Source organism: Hippichthys cyanospilos, chromosome 10 (genome assembly GCF_059441005.1).
Source record: "Hippichthys cyanospilos isolate Australia breed blue-spotted pipefish chromosome 10, RoL_Hcya_1.0, whole genome shotgun sequence".
In the NCBI taxonomy this organism is placed as follows: Eukaryota; Metazoa; Chordata; class Actinopteri; order Syngnathiformes; family Syngnathidae; genus Hippichthys; species Hippichthys cyanospilos.
The window spans coordinates 20,460,154-20,474,250 of record NC_142378.1 but is presented as its reverse complement, the minus strand read 5'-3'; the positions used below and the strand labels follow the sequence as shown (position 1 = coordinate 20,474,250).

At 39.4% G+C, this 14,097-nt stretch overlaps 1 protein-coding gene across 3 annotated transcripts in view; it reads right to left on the bottom strand.

Annotated features, from left to right (window-relative positions):
* Positions 1 to 14,097, bottom strand: part of spata6 (spermatogenesis associated 6) — a 42,406-nt gene that overhangs the window by 2,871 nt on the left and 25,438 nt on the right. For all 3 annotated transcript variants that reach the window (XM_088425312.1, XM_088425310.1, XM_088425311.1), the window contains exons 9-11: positions 13,745 to 13,841; positions 9,554 to 9,591; positions 7,120 to 7,262 (exon numbers count right to left, since the gene is read on the bottom strand). In XM_088425312.1, coding sequence (XP_088281438.1) covers positions 7,120 to 7,262; positions 9,554 to 9,591; positions 13,745 to 13,841 — 278 coding nt within the window. The remainder of the gene's footprint in view (positions 1 to 7,119; positions 7,263 to 9,553; positions 9,592 to 13,744; positions 13,842 to 14,097) is intronic.

The following is a 14,097-nucleotide window of genomic DNA, read 5'->3' as shown; positions in this document are numbered from 1 at the left end:
TATAAAATCCTCCCTCATCCCCCCCCTACTCTCTTGACCTTGCACCCTCTGACTTTCATCTCTTCTCAGCCATGAAGATGTTTTTGAAAGGAAAGCGTTTTCCAGACGATGCACTGATTTCTGAAGTCACATCGTGGTTGGTGGACCCGGCCGGGGTGTTCTACAAAAATGGTCTCCAAAGCTGCATCAAACGATGGGAGAGATGTGTAACTCGGGGTGGTTCCTTTATAGAGAAAGACTAATAACTGTGCCAAGTTTTGTTGATCTATTGCTATAGGAAGTGGGTCAGGGGCATCACTTATTGAACGGCTTTTGTACAATTGGTTGTACTGTACAGTGGTACCTCTTTTTATGAAAAATTCAGTTTAGGAAAAATGCTGTCTCTAGAAATGAGAAAATTCAAGATTCGAAAGGCGACATTGTTGGCATACGAGACACGAGACAGCGGCGCACGCGCCAACTTGACTGTACTGTCATACGATTCACATTATGAAATTACCTTCGGAAAGAATTAATTTCGTAAGTTGAAATACCGCTGTACTGTATTTTCAACTGCTGTATTACATTAAAATTTTTGCTGCCTGTGTTTCAATTTCAGTTTCAGTCATTTAAAAACTAGAATAATATTTTACCATCTGAAATACAGGACATAATTTAATAAAATAAAACATTAAATGTAGAATATATTTAGCATTTTTTTTTTTTACAAATACTTAATTTATTTCCTTTTCTCCCTTTTTGAAAATTTCTTATGCCGAAAATGTAGTTTATGCCAAAACTTCCACTACCACGAACTTGTTTTTCTTTAACCCTTGTGGCATGCAGGTACATATTATGTACATTTTCACAATGTTTGCATTTTCAATCAAATAGAGTGCATTGAAAAGTAAACACAAGGGAGCTCAAATTTTCCCTGGGTAGTGAAAACATGTAGATGTTCAAAATAGCATTGTGCTGTGATTTATATGTTGTTGCATTTGAGAGCCAACCACATACTTTATTAAAAACATGCAATGTACATTATTTGGACGTATAGACATCCATTATAATTCATAAACTCTCATACATCATAAACCTGGTGTATTTCACTGCATTTCCTGGAATTTTGGTATGTGTCTCTTCATTGCCGTGGAGTCAACTGTATGCAAAGTTTTTTTGAGTGTTCACACCACTACACCAGCTGGTGGCAACAAAGCCCAAATTATAATTTTGCCTGCAAACTACGGACTGCAGGATTCCAATCTGACTGCAGTCCCATGACGCTTGATGGTGATTGCTGGTATTGCATGCCGTGTGGCGGGCACCGCACGCGTGGATGCGCATGCACGCGAGCGTGGACGCTCATGCACGCGCACGACAATTGTTTTGCATTGCAGAAACCTCTGCAAAGCAATGCAAAAGATTTGTCGCGCGCGTACCTTGCTGTTGCAAAATCTAGTGTGATGAACTTGAACTTGCGTATGTGCCTCTTAGCACGGCAAAAGCATTTGTGGGCGTGTTCACCCGGGCGCTAAAAAATCATGTGGTGTCCATCAAACTAAGTGGCCGGCCGCTTTGTCCCTCAGACACTGCCCAAACCCAGGCCAACTTCGTACGCCATTGCACGCATCAGTAGCCCCGTCATCGCATTCAATTTATTTTTTACCAACGTAATTATTAAGAACGGAATAGTAACCACTGCTCCACAGTGCAGCAAAGAATTAATGTGCAATCCAAGACGAGTCAGAAAGACAAGAAAGGAGAAACATGAACAGACTGAGATGTGGCAGCTTTAAGCGTCATCATTCACGGTGTGTATGGATGAAACGCGAGTCAAGCATCGAGTCGTGCCCTTCTCCTCACCGCTCTAATCGGACTCAGTGCAACTTGTGGCCTTTTCAATTGTGACAAAACTCGCTCACTTCCTGCAATTGGCTTTGTGGCGAGATTGTCTATTGATTTTAATGTTTGCTTACGCGCTGAGTTTGGGGATGATCTCGAGGTGTGCAGCAAGAGACGAACGCAAGCCAACATGGGCGTTGACTGCGGGATCGACTGGGAGATGGCGTGATGGATGACAAGGTCTCTTGTCAATGTATTAAAGTGAATGTCGGGTCAAAAGCGTCAGGAATGACCAAGCGCCATAAATCAATACACTTTTCCTCTTTGTTTTCCCTCCTTGGTGCCTGGTAATGAACAAACATGATGGAACATCAGCGCCTCTAATTTAGCACACGCGCGCGCGCGCACACACACACGCACGCACACGCACACACACACACGCTCAAGGGTTTGCCATGAAGCTCTTTGAAATCCCATCATTGGGACAAGAGGCAGGTGCCTTTTTGTGTGGCGAGCCTAAAATCAAACAGCAAGTGTGTATATGTTGACACAGATGCATTGAGAAACACATTCTGCTTGGAATGTCAAGGAATTAACTCGGATTTTTGTGTGGAAAGTCCGAGACATGGACATAGCATAAATTCATTAATGTAAACAGATGTAGATTTTGGGTTTCAAATCTTTGCTCCGGCCTTACATGTAATGAGCTTTACAAATGACAGACTTTAGTAGTAAGTGGACGAGACAACGGCTTCCCGTAAGGGGCCGGCCCAGGCCAAGGGCTATGGCAACTTTCACTGGGACAACTCAAACACGGGCTGCATTCTAACGCCGAATCCAAGTGGAAACAGGACACAATCTTCTTGTTTTAGTGCATACAAGCAGGCAGGAGTCTCTCTCGACTCGAGTGATTTGTTCGAGGATTCAAGTTCATAATGATTTAACATAGCACTGTGTGCACTTTAAAAATGTTGTAACTTTGGGTTGAAATGTTTAAGCAAACTAAATGATAACCCATGCACATTTTTTGCTTTAAACCAAGAATCTAAAATGTTTTACATTTGGGACTTACCCATTTATTTACAAGAAATTTCAATGTTAAATTGTGCGGGCCCCCATCTTGGATTTTGTATCTGTACACAACAGTGTAACTTTACATTCAAATAACGCGGTAATTTTAGGCCAACTGCCTGTTTTTTGGGCAAAAAAATAGTAATTTGTACATTTATGCTTTCATTCGAAATACATTCGGCTTTGGAAGAACATCTACGGCAGCTCCACAACAGAGGTTACATGGTGCTGCCCGGGTGTCCTGGGGTTGAAGTCAGAGGCCAGCGTTATCCATTTTTTTTTAAAAAAGACAAGGATGAAAACACCTATTTTTCTTAACAGAATTGGCTATTGATCCTCAAAAGATAGGTGATTATCTCTGTAATTTTTGTGCATATAGCGTAAACTCTGAGGATTTTATAAACATTTTAAGTTTTGTTATACTTCTTTAATACAACAATTAATCGGGATTTGATTAGGGAACGACTTTGAATGTAAAAGTCTGTGCAAATGACAAATTTCAATTGCCCATACATGTGACTATGATTCTGAATGCTTTTATATCTAAGTCTTTTGACTTGTTATATGTATCTTTTTTTTTTTTTTTTTGCACTGTGGGAGATAAGGTGGAGTCCCCACATAAAATCCATTTAAGCGTGAAAACGTGCAAACATGCACATTGGCCTGAGTAAAGACCCAGACCCGAAACTGTGATTTAGGTTTGGCTGTCAAGAAATGGTGTGTCCAAAACATATGCGAATATTACGATTTGTCTTCAAAGTATTAATAATTTGCGTTTGAAATGCTTCTTTTTTAGGACATCGAAAAACATTTGGACTCTTTCTTCAAAACAAGATTGAGGATTCTGCTTCAAATCTTATTTTATGTATGGAAAAAAAATGACAACATCCAGAAGGAATCCTCCTTGAGTGGTTAAATATATCCTTATAATTTATTTATTTAATTGCATATTTATTTTTCTAAATTTCACTTTCATATGTGAGTTTTATTTATCGTTGTGGTTGTGGAGCTATTGTTTCCTCGGCAGAAAAGTCCATATTTGTTTTAAAACTGTTTCTATCGCCTATTATTGGCTACTGTGGGCAGCATGGATCGGTGGTAGAGTGGTCGTCTCCCAGCCAAAAGACCGCGGGTTCAATCCCCCGACCATCGAGACCATGTGTCCTTGAGCAAGACACTGAGCCCCCGGTTGCCCCTGATGCTGCGTCATCAGTAGGTAAATAACTAGTTAGTGTAAAGCGCTTTGAGTACCTAAGGTAGAAAAGCGTTATATAAGTGAAAGTCCATTTAACCATTTACTTTATTATTTGCTCCATTGTGTGGAATGTAAGTCTGCTTGGGGAAGTGAACAGAATAAGGATTTCATTGTGTACTGTTACTATGCATATGACAATAGAAGTCTTGAATCTTGAATCTAAAAAAAAAAAAGTTGCCACGTTTCGAAATGCTAAAATGAAAAGAGCATAGAAAAAAAGATGCTTCCAAAGCAATCTGAATGTCCAATGTATTTATAATTTATTTAATATTACCGTTTACCAAATAACATATGGAACTGGAGTCACAGCTAGGAATCCGATTTCATAAAATCATTTTTGAATAACCTTTCAACATTCACAAACACTAACCCAACTAACCTGCTGTGATGATGCTTCACCTGAAGAATGATCCAAGGATGTGACAAAATGTGGAAACATTATCTGAACCGTTAAAGCGTGATGAGCTGTGGAAAGCTCAGCACTCCATGTGAAGCGCATCCCTCATCCTTTTTCTCTTTCTTGACACATGCACGAGTTAAAAAAAAAAAAAAAAAAAATCACATTTCTTGTGACTTGATGTCATCCCAATTTGCATATTGTGCATATGGTGCTTCGTACTCAGAGGAGGCAATCCACAGAGGAGATTGGCACACAGCAGTAAAGTAGGAAAAGGAAAGTTGTAAGAATGAGAATCTATGGCTGTCTCACAAATTCTATTCTATTCTGATTTTGGGGTCTCTGATTGGATTCAGAATCAATTTTGGATTTGCAACAGTTTTCAATTCAAAACGATTTGATTGAGAAACATTTCTGTTTTAGGCCTTGTCTACATGTAACCGGCTAATTTAAACCTGTATAGACTCTCCCTCGTCGTCGTTGTCTGTTTATTTTTAAAAAAGTTGCGTCTATATGAAACTGCATAATACAGTTTCAAATTGCGGCAGTAATGTCGCAAATTCTGTCCAATCAGAAAGAACTTTTGCCTCTGACGTAACCAATACCCGCGTCTTTGGTGCGAAAAAGAGTGCGCGATGACGTAAATCCCAGTTGAAGCAGGTCACACGCAACCACGAAACCGGAGGCTTGGGCAAATCTACACTTTGGCCGGAGGTTTTAAAACATTCGATTTTGATGGAAAAAAACGCCCGGCGTCATAAAGCAAATAGGGCAAAACGGAAACATTTGCCGCCTGTTTATAAGAACCCCGGCTACATGTAGGCAAGGCCTCTTTCAATAGAAGTACAAAGAATCATCATACTACTAGAGTATGTGAGTCATGTTTGCAAGACAGAAGAACAACGAGAGACAGTGTATTTTTTGCAAGACAGAATAACAACGAGAGACAGTGTATTTTTTTTTTACATTGATTAAGTTTTGCTTTGTAAGGAGCATGCCTTTTTCCACGAAAATAACATGTGGACACCTGCTGCTCTTTGAACCTAGCTATAAACTCTCAGTGCTCTCGCTAACCTGCATCCCTTGTCCATTTACACTTATTCAGCAAGACTTGACTACTCTGTAACATTTTTTACAACTTAGTCCGCCATGTTTGTGTTGATCTTTCAGGTCACGTTTTCCCGTGTTTACCTGAGATCTTGTCATGAGATTTTGTAAGCTGTATCTTTATAGAAAATTAAAAAAAAAACCTAAAAGTGCTATTTTTAGGCCGGAAAGAATATTAACTAACCAATTTTGTTAGTATTAGTGACAAGTCAAGTAATACACATTCAGGTAACAATGAGCCAGAAAGGAAAAAGCAAAAAAGTAGAGGAACAAAACAAAAGTTGACATGTTTGAAGCTAAGTGAACTTTTATACCAAAATGGACCATAATATCAAATCTATGAAGGAAATGATGACAGGGGCTACATGTAAGTTCATTCTATTATTTTTCATACATTTTACTGTGACATTTGTTAATATCTGTTGTTGGTTTTTGCTCACATCTTGTAAATACGGTTTGAACCTTCAATTTTGGCCATTTTATTGTGTGATTTTTGGAACTCCAAACATGTCTGTTTGACCCATAGTTTTTTTTTAAGTATTGCGAGTCCAGGAGACCCAACACTTTCAGAGGAAAAATGAGCGCTGAACTCTCTCGCTTTTATAGTATACAATAAGATGAAAAAAAAAAAATTGGAACAAGATACAATGCCATTTTATGGAAAATTGCAGTACTAAAATATTATGTGAAAAACTTGTCCAAATGAAAAAATATTAATATTTCTCAGCACATTTATGAAAAACAAGATATGAAATGAGCAGCTAATTTGAGAGGCAAAGCATGAAATGTGGGCAACTGCGAGGATACTGGGAGCATTATCAGTTATATTTGTTACATATTAAATTAATATTAATATATTAATTATATCAATACACTAACAAGTATTTGACAGCAGTCTAAAAGAATTGGGCCCATGTTTTTTGGGGGGTGTTTGAAAGGTCTGGTACAGTATATGGACAACTTCCAGAAATGACTGAGACAAGACAAAACAGTTTTCTTTTCAGTCAAATTCAAGAAAAGTATTGCAATGCACGCTTTGAATTAATGCAGACAGAAGTGTCTTCAATGAAAGAGCGTCCTTTTTGCCATAAATCTGCCATGCAGTTGCAAGAAATACCGAGGGAACCCAGGGGCAGCAAACAAGAAAACAACCAGGGGCCCAAAAATGAAACCCTGTGGAACACCATGAACATAATGAGGCAACGCGGGACTCAGATCAACAATGACAAACACGAAACGTTCTGTCAGCCAAAAACTGTAGGTAACCCTTTTCATTGTATTGTTGGCCCTGACCCATGCTGGACCCCAATATCGGTACAGACTTTAAATGGGCATTTGATGGTCCTTGACTAGGAAGGGGGAAAAACTGGACAAAAACTACTTGTTTGTCTTTGTGTGTGCACACACTTAGAAGTCTTAATTAATCCGAGAAATTGATGTATTGTGAGAGTGTGAAGCATTCTTTCACCTTTCCCTGAGGTAGTGATTGGCCGTTGCAAGGCCTCTCCATTTGGATGCAGCAGAGGCGGAGGAAGCTCCAAGAGGACTTTGGGTCAGCTCATCACGTCTGCATGATGAGCCAAGAGACGACCAAGGATTATCTGACCCCATCTGCACAGGTAAAATAAGTTTGGTAAAAAAGTGTTTGTTGTCTCAGGCTTTATTCTCACGCAGATTTGATAGTGAGACATGCAGAGGAACAACTTGAATTTAGAAAATGGGATCCCGTGTTTGTGACATTATTGAAGTGAAATTCAAAATTATCCAGTAGATTTTTGATAGTCTATAATATCAGCAAATTTAACCCATTCACTATTGATTGTTGACAGTCCATTATATCAGCAAATTTAACTCATTGACTAGCATCAACAAGTAAACTTGTTAATTACACTTTTTTTTCCACAGATGATTGGTGTGGTAGTCTCTGTCTTTGCTCCACTGCAAGCATCTAATTTAGAAACAACTTTATTGATGCACACCCACCAGTAGATGACAATAAATCCCAATTTAAGATATGAGATCGACAGTTTCCGAGACGGAGCGAGAATGTGCTGTAAATTTTGTAAAAAAAAAAAATAAATTCCCTGCTTGTTATAAAATAATGTAAAAAGGCAGAAAGGAGAGGGTCTGTTTTCATTTCGTTGTATATAAAATAGCCCGCAACACTATAAGGAGCACCCAAAAGCCTGATTTTTTTAAAAAGCTGACGGTGGGCCTTATAATCCGGTGCGCCTTATATGTGGATCATATCATGTGCTGATTGCATAAATTATAGTTTATGCCTAAAAAATCCAGTTCAAACTGACCTGGCCTGAGTGTATTAAAGCCGACTCGGCCCAGTGCGATTAATTAACTTGATTTGCAGGCCTAACTCGATTTTTTTTTTTTTTTTGAGGACTTAAGAGTGTGTGGCACCACACTCATGTTTGTTATTCGTAACTTCTTTGGGCTCCATATTGAAATAGCGGGTCAAAAATATATAATGCATGCAGAGGAAAAATTTAAAAAGACAGCGCCGCCACACGTTCACCTGCGCTTGGCTCCCCACTCAAACCGTTGCATGTTTGCTGTTTAAATTTCTCTGACTTTCGTTTATTCATAACTTTTTTGTGCTCCATATCGAAATAGTGAGTCAAAAATATATAATGCATGCCGAGGAAAAAATAAAAAAGACGGCGGTGCCATGCCTTCACCCGCACTTGGCTCCTCACTCATACCGTTGCATGTTTCTTGTTTAAATTTCCTTGACTTTCGTTTATTTATAACTTCTTTGTGCTCCATAACGAAATAGCGGGTTAAAATATATCATGCATGCCGAAGAAAAAACTAAAAAGACGGCGGCACCAGGCCTTCACCTGCACTTGGCTCCTCACTCATACCGTTGCATGTTTGTCGTTTGAATTTCCCTGACTTTCGTTTATTCGTAACTTCTTTGTGCTCCATAACGAAATGGCGGGTTGAAAATATTTAATGCATGCTGAGCAAAAAACTAAAAAGACGGCGGCGCCAGGCCTTCACCTGCGCTTGGCTCCTCAGTCCTACTGTTGCATGTTTCTCGTTTAAATTTCCATGCCTTTCGTTTATTCGTAACTTCTTTGTGCTCCATAAGGAAATAGCAGGTTGAAAATATATAATGCATGCCGAGGAAAAAACTAAAAAGACGGCAGCGCCAGGCCTTCACCTGCGCTTGGCTCCTCACTCATACCGTTGCATGTTTCTCGTTTAAATTTCCCTGACTTTCGTTTATTTGTAACGTCTTTGTGCTCCCTAACGATATATGCATATATGTGCATATATATATATGCATATAGCTGGTAAAAAATATGTAATGCACTCCGAGGGGAAAATCAAAAGTGTTGCGGTGCTGCGCGTTCACGAGTGCATGGCTCGATCTGGATCTATTCTGCACTCTGCAGCTCCTGTTAAATAGCAATTACCAATAATACATTCTCTGTTTTATCTGATTTTTTTTTTAATCACAAATATTTCTTCGTATAATACATTCAACACTTATATTGTATGAATAAAGTTTATATTCTATTAAGAAAGTTTGATGACTTTGCTGATTGTTAATACATTCCCTTTAGTGAAGCGCCATCTAGTGGCTGCATAACGCAACTCTATCTCGTGGATGCATAATGCAACCCCAGCCAGTACTATGGTTTCAACTCTATGTGCGCCTTATAATCTGGTGCGCCTTATATTTGACATTTTTTTTAGAAACTCGGCCATTCATTGATGGTGCGCCTTATAATCCGGTGCGCCATATAGTGCGGAAAATATGGTACTATAGTCCATCCGATGGACAATATCATGAGTATTGAGAAGAATGAAAAATTCCCTTAAAAAAATGGCAGTGAACAAGGCAAAACGTTAGTTAAAATGTTGCAATCAACACTTACTCTGGATGCTCTCGGTCTGTAACTGTCAATGAGATAACCTGCAAAAACAAGAACAAAGCTAGACCTTATTCAATAGAATAACTGTCATACTGCATCCACTAACTTTCAAAGTCTTGACGATTGGTGAGCCTGTCATAAGTTAAAGCTATTTAAAAAATAGAACCGGTTTATAGTTGTATAGTTGGTGTTTACATTTCTTTTTGTTATCATGATTCATCAGCAGGCTACTTGACATTCAGCTTTTAATACTGTCTTTGTACAATGAGTGCTGAACAAGGCAGTTTGGAAACTGGCCTTTAAATTCAGTTGGTCTCAAATACATTAATAGTTCTATTAAGTGCAGTTAAAATGTCTGCCTGGACAATGTCAATTTGCTAGACTTTGCATATGGTAGAATTGGGCACAAATGAGGTGTTTGCATTTGTACACCATGGTGAGACGGAACCAGCCAAGTCTTACCCATTCCTGGAGTTATCCCTCATTTGTATCAAGAACCGCCGCATGCTGAGTTTGGCATTGCACAAGTCGAGTACGTTTCAGGCAGCAGGAAGCAAATCAGAAACTTCCTGATGTACGCTGGTAGTTTTGAGTATTCCCCTCATTTTCACACACAAAAAAGTTCCAGGACTGGAATGGCTCCACCCGAATACCTCCTCCATACTAAGGTCTTTGTCTACCATCCCGGAATCATTAGCCCCTTACACACTGCAGAAACTCTTGCTGTACCCTTGTAGCTTGAGTTCCCCTTTCCCTTCACACCATAAAAACGTTCCGGGTAGGTAAGGTTCCACTAAGCCTCTACTCTGAGCTTCTAGTTGCGACTAGGGCCGGAGCCTCCATACCTGGGTAGCTCGAGGGGGGCGTGCTGTGCTAACTAACGCTGATTGGTTGGTTAAACTCGGGGGAGTGTTGTTTCGGTATCAGCAGCCGTCATTACGCTTAGTGTTCACTGTGGCCAGTTAGTGAGGATGGATGGATGGATGGATGGATGGATGGATGGATGGATGGATGGATGGATGGATGGATGGATGGATGGATGCTCTGGAACAGACTCTACTTCGTATTGACAGAGAACATCCAACTCCAATTTGCTTCAAGTACGAGAAAAGGTGAGTCGCTGACTGGAATGCCCACCATGAGCTAACTCGTTTGTTATGCAAAGATTTAAAAATAAATGTATGAATATTCACCGTGAGCTAGCTTGTTTTTTACTCTGATCTTAAGAAAAAAAAGCTTCCTCCTTCCCCTTCTCAAGTTTACAGATTGGACAGCTCAAATAATGTATATTAATTTATTAGTCTCAAAGTTAATAGAGCTGCAAACAAAGAAAAAGCTAATTAGGCTCCATTATGCAGTGTGTGGCAGCTTCTTTAGTTCATCTTCCTGCTTGTCATTCACCTTTTTTGTGACAGGAGGGGGAGTGCAGCAATCCCCCCCCACATCAGTCTAATTTCAATAAGGTACCCCTTTCGCTGTCCCTTGGTATGAACGCAAACGTGGGGGCCACCAATGAGGAACTTCAGACCTGTAACCTCTGCAACCAGGAACTCAAGAGTTTCTGGACTGTTTGGTGTAAAAGGGGCTATTGTGTGTTTTATGCTAACGAATGCTGATTGTTTGGTTGAACTTAGAGGGGGTGTTTTTTTAGGGTCGGTATAGTCTTTTCTCATTAAGAGCAGCTGCCATGACACCACTTAGCATTTGTTTTCACAATTGTGGCCAGTTTAAATTTTTGAAAAAAAAATGGAGGAAGATAAAAACTGATGTGGATGGATCAGAATCACCGCGAGAAAATCTGGAACAGGATTTCCTGAGTATTTACAGGGATGAAGAATGGCAATGCTAATTTGCTTTGATTACAAAAAAACAAAAACAAAAAACGCAGCAGGTTCCTAACGGAATTTCCACCTTCGCTGAGCACTTTTGTGACGTGAAGCCTTGAAAAAAAAATAATACAAACTGAGCAGACTGAAGCAGATTTACCTCCCTCAATCGGGGTCAGTACCACACAGTCCTTCTAACTCTGAGTATTTTTAAGAAGCTTAATGTCATAGAGTGGCTAAAGTGCAGAAGTGCTCATTCTGTCAGTGACTTGTAACTTTGTCATGGGATTGCCTAGGTTTTAATGAGTATTTACGGGAACGAGGACATCCAACGGCAATCTGCTTCAGCTATGAGAAATGATAGTAGAAGGAGAAAGGAAGAGTAGAAAGGGCTGAGTTGCTGGCAGAATGCCTGCCTTTGGCGAGCACGTTATTGTTTTTGACTGAGCGTCAACTGTAGCAATTTATGTCGGTCGATCGGGGTCAGTCCAAACGCTTCTTCTCGGTTCGCGTATGTCTAAGATGCTTCCTGTCATAAAGTACGCACTGAGAGTATGTAAGTGGTCGTTCTTTCAGCGACTTGTAGTTTTTTGATGGATTGCACAGCTCTAATTAAGTATATGGATTTATTAGTATCTAGCTTGCTAGCTGAACTGAATATAAACAAAGATAATTTGGCTCCATCCTTATGCGGTAGTGATGTGAAGTCTGCAAATTAACCAAATTTTTTGAATGGTTCGTCATTGTAAATGATGGGACCCGAGTTTTTGTAAGGAGCAAATGATCACCCTTCCAGCTATCTCTCCCACCCCGCTTTGTACACCTCCCACCCTCTGGTCACTTGTAGCTGGTCTACCAAATTCACAAACATGCTGAACGAGTCTTCCACTGGCACAAAAATTGTCATTTTTCCAACAAGCGCAGTCTACTTTCTGTGGCCAAATTATAATTGCGTTGGGGCACCGTAACCATATGTGTGCCGGTACGCCCCAAACAGGGTAGACTCGATCTGCGCTGGCACCAAAATGAGGATGCACACGTTGTTTACACCCAGCACACAGATCCCAGTTTATCAAAATAGGGACCGTAAAGAGTTCAATAGTTTTAAGCTTGCCAACTTGAAACGTCCACAGTAACCAGTCCTTGAGGAATAAGATATTGCCTCAAAACTTTCAGGAAGCATTAAATGACCACTGGAGAGTAAATTCCAATAGCAGGTAAGAACATCATCTGAGATTTGAATGCAGTAAAATCCAAACAGATAAGATTGGGCACAAATGTTTCTTTGGCCTCAACTCCTAAATGAGTTTTCCTATAAGTGTAAGTTTGCTTGTTTTATTGTTGCTACATGTGTGTACAGTTTTTCACATCAAATTATCACCATTGGAAATTTAACTTGAGATTTTTGTGTCAATTAAAACATGACTTGCCATTTTGTACGGCCTAGTGGTGACCAGAAACTTTTATCAAGAATATTATATCTAAAATGCCTGAAGAAAATATATTTTGATGACATTATAATGATTTGACAGATTTGTTTTTTCTCTCAGTAACACACCACTATTGCAGAACTTAAAAAGTTTCTCCAAATGTGTGGCTTGTATTTTTCCAGAGATTAAATTTGCACTGAGATGTGGCGATCATCTTTTGATCTTCAGGTTTCGTCTTTCATTCCTCATATATGATTTGGATTTCGTCCCAAATAAATATGCATAAAAGTGGAAATTTGTATGTCCCAGGACTGAATTGTCACATTCATTATACTTCATGTATGTGACAAATCATGTTAGTAGGTAGACATTAGTAGCAGGGAAACACAAATAAGGGACACCATTAGGGAGGTATCAAAACATGACATTATTATTATTTATTTTCTCATTACGATGCATTGTTGGAGTACATGATTACTCCAAACTCTTATTATTATTATTTGATTATTGATTATTTGCCGATGTTCAGTTGACATGATGATATGCCTTGCCATTAGGCAAAGACTAGCATGTACAGCATACAGCATAATGTCCGCCGTGTTGGCACCTCTCCCTGGTTTCTGATCGATGTTATGCTAAAGGGTCACATTATTGCTAAGGGGTCACATTATTGATGTTTTTGACTTTTATTGGTCACTTTATGCATTCATGTAAATCGTTTGTAAAGTTATGTTCAAGACGAGGGACTTTGGGTCATTCGGTGCAACTTCAAAGGAACGTGATCTGCCTTCTTCAGAACATGCCATAACTAGATATTGTTATTGGTCATTTCATTTATTGCATGTGTTTTTTAACTAATATAAAATGAAGACATTAAATCCCATTTGCAATAGAGGGCAGATTATCATAAATTACTTTTGAAACAAGTTCAGCCCTACCAGAGTCATCATCTGAGAGGCTGACTTTGTGAAGGGAGGGCACATGACTCGATGGCGAAGGAGAGAAGGTGTCCATCAGACTACTCCAAGTCGGAACCTGTCGGCACATTAAGAGGTCATCATCACATTGACACATTTATTCTCAAATATGTTAGAGCATCAACACTTTTTCCGCAAACACAGCACCGCTATTAAAACACGTTTGCCTATTGTTGAAGCCACTTCATTAGGTATCGCTTTGTTAATTGCATTTTAACTCTCAATTACCTAGGTTAATTGTCCACAAGGGAATCTCTCGGGAAAAGCAGAGCAATGTCAAAGTTATTCCAGGAAATTCCATTCACCACATTGCT